General features: G+C 40.8%; 1 protein-coding gene across 1 annotated transcript; it reads right to left on the bottom strand.

Moving 5' to 3' along the window:
- Positions 1-4: 4 nt before the first annotated feature.
- On the bottom strand, positions 5-2,888 carry LOC125481819 (heat shock cognate 71 kDa protein-like; the record flags this gene model as incomplete). Its single annotated transcript, XM_048593736.1, has 5 exons — positions 2,751-2,888; positions 1,488-1,697; positions 952-1,157; positions 720-872; positions 5-34 (listed from the first exon to the last, which is right to left on the bottom strand). Coding segments are annotated over exons 2-5 (594 nt in total), but the record flags the coding sequence as incomplete, so codon positions are not given.
- Positions 2,889-8,644: the final 5,756 nt, after the last annotated feature.

Genomic DNA, 8,644 nt, shown 5'->3' with positions numbered 1-8,644 from the left:
GGTCAAAAATCAGAACATTTCTTTCAGCACCAACCTACAAGCAAAAACACGATACCTTGAGAATCTCTTCATTGTAGAATATTCTAAATGACAGCTACAATTATAGTTTTTCAAATACTTAACTGCACATCTACATATTTGACATTGCCAAGTACAAGCAGTTGACCAACGTATCTACTGGATCAAGTAGGGATGACAAACACTTCATCTATGTTTCAGAGATAGTAGGATGCAGATGCTGGGGAATCAGAGATAACAAGGTGTAGAGCTGGATGAACACAGCAGGCAAGCTGACGTTTTAGGCCTAGACTCTTCAGAAATGCATTTCTGAAGGGTCTAGACCCAAAACGTCAGCTTTCCTGCTCCTCTGCTGCTGCGTTCATCCAGCTCTACACCTTGTTATTTCTGCTTCATCTATGTAGCAGGGTGCAGTAACATTGCTACAGATGACAATTCCAGAGGTACAGATGCAAGATAAAGCCTGAGAAAATTTAGAACTGAAGTTTCCTTTTACTAAAAGCTAAAGGCCCAATGTTTCAGATGGGACTTACACCTCAATGAATCAGACATTTCATTTTGTAGAAACATTTCCAGTTAATTGTGATCAATGAGTTTATTCTACCAGCAAATTTAAGTGCCAAGTGAATTATTAACAGTCAACATCCTTGCTTTTCCTCCACTTGAGCACTAAGGCTACAAAGTTATTCAATACCACATACCTTCTTATCCAAGCCATAAGCGATAGCAGCTGCAGTTGGTTCGTTGATAATACGCAGCACATTAAGGCCAGAAATAGTACCAGCATCCTTAGTAGCTTGTCGTTGAGAATCATTGAAGTAAGCTGGTACTGTGATGACTGCATTGGTTATAGTCTAGATTAAAAGACAGTGTTTTAGATATCTCAATTTCAATACACAAAAATTCAGCTTGTGGGAAAAAATTGCATAGTACCTTCCCCAGATAGGCCTCAGCAATCTCTTTCATTTTAGTTAATACCATGGATGACACTTCTTCTGGATAAAAGGTCTTCTTCTCAGCTTTATACTCAACTTCAACCTTTGGACGGCCACCATCATTGATAACACGGAATGGCCAGTGCTTCATGTCAGACTGAACAACAGAATCATCAAATCTGCGGCCAATAAGACGCTTAGCATCTGTTAAGAAAACAGATTAGTGTATCATAATCCAGTTTGACAACTGCAAATCTCACCTATAATTGCATACTAGGCCCAGTGAATCTTCCCCACCACACCGCCAAGCAATGCTTTGTTAACTTTTGTTGATCACCACTACAGATCAGTTACTGGGATTTTGCAATATGGCTACTTCAGTGTATGAAACATGTATCAAATGTTTCAAAGGTCAGCTGTTTGTACATTTCATCTGTACATTGGTCAAGATGAATCATGACTACTCACATTTGCCTTTTAAGCTGGCTATTGTAGAATGGTCAAAAGCAGTAAGTTACAAACGCTTGAACTCACCAAAGACAGTGTTGGCTGGATTCATTGCCACCTGGTTCTTGGCCGCATCACCAATGAGCCTCTCTGTATCAGTGAAGGCAACGTAGCTCGGAGTGGTTCGGTTGCCTTGGTCATTGGCAATGATTTCAACCTTTCCATGCTGGAAGACACCTACACAGGAGTAGGTTGTCCCAAGATCAATACCAATTGCTGGTCCCTTAGACATGTCACCTGCAAGAAAGTTAGTAGGCACATAAAAACCTCACTATTTAGATGTTATCTCAGGCAACTGAGAACCTGATTAGACTTCAAGCAGTTTTATATCAAATAAGTGCTGCTGGCTTATCACCAATATTAATTCCAATCAGTAACTTATGTTGGAACATGACTAATAAACAACCACACCTTGATAGTTTCCTGTAGCTTGCCTGCCAGGACTGGCTGGCTGTATTGAACAGATCTGGAAACCATCTGTGAGAACACCAATAAGTATACCGAGGAGTGGTAAAACTTAGAAGCAAAAAAGTCTCCCTATCAGGACTGGTATCTAACCCTACTATCAATGATTAGAAAGGGCAAACGTTTTAGGATAAGCGTGCACAAAAAGCCTTTCCAGCTTGGAGGTGAGCTGGACTTAAAACGTTAACTCTATAATAAAAAAGTAATCTTGACAGCAAAAATATGTTTTCAGTTATCAAGAAGCAACCAGGCATACTGGGTGTTAAGACCTCTCTTCTGGTTGCACAAGATGAAGCCGTTTGACTGCAATCCCTTGCGACGAGCAACTTCCGGCAAACCTACACCTCCCCCAAAAGCACGTGTCCGAGCTCAGCACGTAGTCTATCAGGGTGGAGCCCCCAGCGGGAACAAAAACACTAGGGCCGAGGCTACAGCAATTTCACTTTCGCCAAGGCCGGCCGGCGCTGCCGACGTTTCTGGATCTTTCTGTGCGACAGGAGGGCCGCCAACACCACTGCGTGCCGCCCCTAGAGGCATCCAAGGCCTTAAGGGCCATGCAACCCCCACCACCCCCAAAGGAGGGAGGGTGGTCGCAATTCCATCCAGTTTGCTAGACGGAAAGAAGGGACCACGATCTCCTCACAGACGAAAGGATAAAAATATCCTATCTACTTCCCAAGGAGGGACGAAGGGAGTTGGCGAAATTAGTCACTGTACCCCGAACCGAGTCACGAAAAACAAATGGAAACGGAGAATAGAAAGAACACTAAGGCGCATTAAAATACAAACACGCAAGCTGACGCCGGGGGTTCAGGCTGGGCCTACCGCTTGTTCCGCGCGGAAATTTTCACGTGATTCCGGGCGCTATTGAGTATCAGTTTTTTTAAATTATTTCTTCTACACCCACTCCGACCTTTTACCTGCTGGTCAGTGCCCGGTTTTACACAAAAAGCTGTTGGCAGTGTCCGCAACGCCGCAATGAGAACGAACCGCGCCCAGACTCGCCTTTTAAAGTTCGCCGGAATGTTCTAGAAAGCGGACCGCGTCACCGCAACCGGCGGCCAATCAAATGCCTGTGTGAGGCCGGGTACGTCAACGAGTACGGCGGGAAGCCGTGCGAGGGCGCTGATTGGTGGAGATTCTGGGGATCCCCCCCCATTAACACAGCAAAACGTTTTGGACCTTTCTAGCACTTTCTATCATTACCTCATCTCTCCAACATCCGCATTGTTTGGTTGAAATGATCCTGCCATGAGAATACGAAGGGCCTCTTAACTGATACATTCCCTTGTAGCTTGTATCAGTGTGTAAATTCTTTCTCGTCAAATTTAGTAAATGTTCCAATTTTGCATGAGGCACCTAATTGTGCAAAATGTTCAAATGAAAAATGTAATTTTCTCTGCATTTCTGACTTGAATTATCCTGTAATGTAAAGTGTATTTTTGCAAACTTTTTTTGCTTTTAGTCATGTACGACTACTCCCATAAGACCAAACATTCATTACATATTAAAGTTATTTCCATTACTACAGAAAAAGTATTTGTTTTCTTTTAGGAAAAATGGTATGCTTTTGAACCCATCTCCATTGTATGTCAGATATTGTGCAGGTATTATTTTAAAATCAAGCCACAAAACACTAATCAAAACAGGATACCATCCAAGATTCTATAGTGACTTCCGACTTCACCAGTTCTATTCGGATCCGAAGTCGTCATACAAAACTCAAAATATTCTATCTGTACAGATGCTGCCAGACTGTTTGATTTTTTTCAGCATTTTGATTTTTTTTACTTAAGATTTCCAACCTTTGCAGTATTTTGTTTTTATCTAGCTTTTGTCAAGTTTTTCAGCCTCCTGGTTTACTCTCCATGTTTTCTGGGTCTTTATTGCAATATGTCCAATATTGTGAACTCTACTATACCTTTCAAATAGTTTATGAACTTTTCAATAAAAACCAAAAGAACTGCGGATGCTGTAAATCAGGAACAAAAACAAAGTTGCTGGAAAAGCTCAGCAGGTCTGGCAGCATCTGTGAAGGAGAAAACAGAGTTAATGTTTCAGGTCCGGTGACCCTTCCTCAGTTCTGAGGAAGGGTCACCGGACCCAAAACGTTAACTGAACTTTTCAAACCTCTCTTAACCCAACCATAACTTTGTCAGTGGCCCAACCTGACTCCAACCAATTTATGTCCTAAGTACCATAGTGAGATTAGGTCGACTTTTTCTACACATATCGTCTCCATTCAGTTTTCAGGGCATGTTTACATAATCTTGTGATGTTACCACAATTTACTGTCCACGTTTTGATTGATGTTCTGGATCACAATCCGTGATTTTTATTTCTGTTTTCCCCACGTCCTTGAAGTTATTGTCATTATAACCCTACGTTTGAACCTTTTGTCAGGTTTCAGTGTGTTTACAGCATTGAAATATCCCTAATCAAAGTCATAACTAACATCCAACATTACTGTGATAAATGACCCATTTATTATTCTTCCTCACGGATGTATGTTTGATAGTCGATCACATCATGTTCTTCCAATTTCACTCCTGCTGATACTGTACACTCCTGATAACAATCCTCCTGGTCCATTCTTGACCAAAGGATTTTCTGCACTATCACCTCTGAAATATTCCAAGAATTTATCCTTGGCCTGCTACTACTTCTGAGCTGCACAGCTTCTCAGCAATTTCAACAGAAAATGTGATGCCAAGTTCCACATGCTAACAACAGATAGCTGAACTCCCTCACCACCCACCACCTCACTTGATTGTCTGCTGTCTCCATCATGCTGATGGCTCAACTTCCAGTTCTGGATGAACACAATTTTCTTCAACATAATTGTTCTGGTCTGCACAAAATTGTCTTCCATCCATGGTTTTCATTCCCTCACCCCTGTCATTATCTAAGTCCATCCACAAACCTGGCATGCTATTTAATGCTAAGGTGAACTTCCACTTGCTCCATCACTAAGATTGCCTTCCTCAGACCACCTGCTGCCAAAATCCACTTCTTTTGTTGTCTTCAGACCTGCCTGTTCTGTGGCACCTTTGACCTGTCTTTCATGTTCCACTCTCCATAAACTCTTGCCTCAAAACTGCAACAAGTTTTGTTCACCTTACTAACTTTGGATCATGGCTGGCATCCTTGATTAGAAAATCCTCATCCTTGGTTTCACATTTGGTTTTACACCCCTCATCTCTTGAACTTCTAGTTCTACAATGCTGTTCAATACTTCACTCCTCCAGTTCTTCCTGTCCTCTTACTCTTGTTCATTCCAACACTGATAAACAGTTGAAGGGATGAATAGTTCCTTTCCTAGATCTCAACACCCTAGCTCCCTTAGATCTACCATAGAGCAGGGATTGGTTTTGGACAATTGGCTTGTGAAGTCGTGTGATGCCAACAGTGTGGGTTCAACTCCTGTGCTGGCTGAAGTTACCATGAAGGACTCTTCTTCTCAACTGTCGCCTTGCCTGAAGTATATTGGCCCTCAGCTAAAATCAGCACCAGCTGTCTCTCTCTCTCTAATGAGCCAGCAGCCCTGTGGTTTGCTAAGACTATGGCAACACAATACCACAGAATAAACTTTGAGCACTCGCCATAATTCCTGTGTCATTTAATACCAAATTTTAATGGATACTGTTCCAGTAAAGTACCATATTAAAGGCACTACAAAGATAAACCTTTTTTTTAATCCATTCTTAGGATGTTGCAGGCAAGCCTGCCATTTTTTGTCCACCCTTAACTGTGCCGGTGGTTAAAAGCATCTGAAAGGTTTGGTAAATGACTTCAGAGGAAAAGAGAGTAACCCCCATTGATATGACACCAGAATCACACATTGGCCACAGTGGGTAAAGGAAAGTATGTTTTTACCACCCCCGCTCTCGTCATGTACTCAAAGAGCATTAGTGAATGAGTAGGGCTTCCGCGACAATCTAGGAGGATCAAGGTCACCTTTAATACGTACCAGCTATTTATAATCCAGATAATTTATAGCCTCGAAATGCCACAATGACATATGAACTTGTATTCTCTGGATTTTTGTGAAAGCATCCAGATTCCTCAACCAGTAACAATGACCAATATACCGTAGCCCTTTATATTTGTAAAATGCTACCATCACCAGAAACATTTTTGCACAAACAGTACAGCATGTACAAGTTAGTATACTGAAAAATTATGCATTTGCCACTTTTAGTCACAAAGTAGACTATAGTTCACTGCTGGCAAGGTTTCCATTCCACTCTAATGCTTTCTGTTCTTAGGGTAGATAAATTGAATAACCACATTTAACTTTACTGGGCAAAAACATATTACACAGCTTTCATGATTTGCGTTGTCATCATCGCCTTGTTTATATCTGAGCTGCCATTTTGGTGAATTTATCCAACTAGTCCTGCTTCAGTACTCCTTCCTCATAGTCCTACAATTTGTTTTCCCTTTAAGCATTTATCAAATCACTTTTTGAAATACATTGAATGCTTCCAACACCTTTTCAAGCAGTGCATTCCAGATTTTAACTGGCTATATTATAAAAAGAGAGATTTTAGTTCTCCTGACAACTACCTTAAATCTGTGCCTGCTAAGCTTTCTGCCAATTGGAAGTTATGCTCTTATGCAATGTATAAATTCAAAATTATATCTCTTTTTGTTCTCCTCGGTTTTATCCCAAAGAGTTTAGATTCCCTGAGAAATTGCACCTCCTCTCCCCCATTGCCCCAGTACCAGTAGCCAAACATCTTAAAGATGAAAATGCAAAGCAGGAAAACATCTGCTAGCCTTTCATGATGCACAAAGCATTACAATGTAATATTTCCTCAAGCTGCTGGTTAAAACAAGCAATTAGCAAGCCAAATTGTACACTATTACAAACATTTGCAATTTTAGACCAAGCAAATGTCTTGGCAATTAAGGGTTTATGTAGGATCAAATCTGGCCAAGGAGATTTCCCTTGGAAGCAGTGGCAGGGCACTCAATGCAGTAGCACTGGATTCAACTTCTGAAATAAGCTAGCTTCAAAGCACCACATATTTCAGTTGAACAAACCCTGGACCCCTAAAAGAAAATTTGAACAAGTCATTCCGCATAGCTGCAAGGGTTCCATTCCTGAGGCCCCCTGCAAATGGTGAAATTTGCAAGAGCAGATCTCACTTAAACTTTAAAATGTTAGAAATCAGATAGATGGGTTTTGCCCATGGATGTTGAATAGTGACACTTTTTGGCATGGTTAAGTAAATCAGATTTGTGATTTCATGGATACTGATAATTTACTGTGTTTGCTCATGGGACTTGGATGTCACTGGATAATTAATGCTGGACTAACCATTCTTAATTACCAAAAAGCCAGTTAAGTCAACCACATGGTGGAGGACTGGAGTCAGATGCAGGGCAGACTGGGTAAAGACAGACTTCCTTCTCTAGAAGAGCTTAAGTGAACTTTGATTTCTAGCAGTCAGATGTTAATCATGAGGTTGGCTTTTTATTGAATTTGAGTGAGACTGTTAGGAGATTATGGACCCATATATCTAGAACATAACCACAGCATTCTAGACTACTAACCCACTGATGCTACCACTATGCCAGTGGACAACTTCTAAAGTAGAAGTTTTACACGATATAGTGCCTGAGAAGTTTGTAAACTCCCAAGTAGAACCAATGATCACAAGCTCTAAATACTGACCTCTAACCGAGATAAAGATGAGAAATTCCTTCACTTGGAGGTCGGCCTGAAAAATGTCTCTACATAGCTATGGCTGTGGATATTGTGTATATTGAAGACAAAAGAAAGTGGGAGGAGAGTAACCTGTGGAAGATGTAAAATTCAAGTGGGTGAACCCATGTGAAGGTGTGTCTTAGTAGGTAAGGGGATGAGGAAACATTGCAGTCAACTGAACAAACAGCCCATGAGTTGCTAACATTAAGGATTTGTTAGAGAGGTGTGGAAAGGGGAGGCTGGGAGAATATTTGAAGAAAATTGGTGAAGTGAGTCAACTCAAGCTTACTTTCAGACCTCATCTTCTGTAGAAAGTAAAAGGCTCTCATCTTGCTCCTTACATGAAGGGATACACTTGGTGATAGTTGTAAAGCAAATGCAAAGTATGCTGAAGTCATTACTCCTTTAAGTGAGGAAACATCAGCCATTCTCACTAGTAATTAGATGCAACACAAAAGGTTGTGTTACAAAGAAGAGAGTAAGTGGGGCTCTGGTCAAGCCAAATTAACAGCTGCAAAAGCTAGTTACACAGTTAGAAAGCATCATATTAAATGACTTTGAGCTGAAAAGGGTTCAGGTGAAGTTCAGCTGTAGTTTTACAGAATTAAATAGTATTTAGAAAAACCCCTCCTGAGGAGATTGAAATCTAGGTTCCAACAGTTAGACACTTGCAATTCATTATTTGCTTGGTTTTAGGTAAAGGATATCAAAGATGACATTAATTATACATGGATTCATAAGGTGCAGTAGGTTTTATTATATTGACTAGAAAGAACATGCCCGGCACTCTTGTCTTGGAGAGAGATTGTCAAATTCTGCTGCAAGTATACCTGGATATTGGAGTACAGGATTCCATTTAGGTATAAAGCTCTTAAAGCCAGTTAACTGTCCAAATTCATGTGAGAAGTGATTACAAAGTATTAGAGGCTTTAAGCCTGGTGTACAATTTCAACTGTCATCTTTGACCAGATGAGATAAAAAGTTAGGAGTGAAGGAAAACAAC

This window comes from Rhincodon typus, unplaced genomic scaffold, assembly GCF_021869965.1.
Source record: "Rhincodon typus isolate 14 unplaced genomic scaffold, sRhiTyp1.1 hic_rhity00003705, whole genome shotgun sequence".
NCBI lineage: Eukaryota > Metazoa > Chordata > Chondrichthyes > Orectolobiformes > Rhincodontidae > Rhincodon > Rhincodon typus.
The sequence above is the reverse complement of the archived record's forward strand: the minus strand, read 5'-3'. Positions and strand labels throughout refer to the sequence as shown.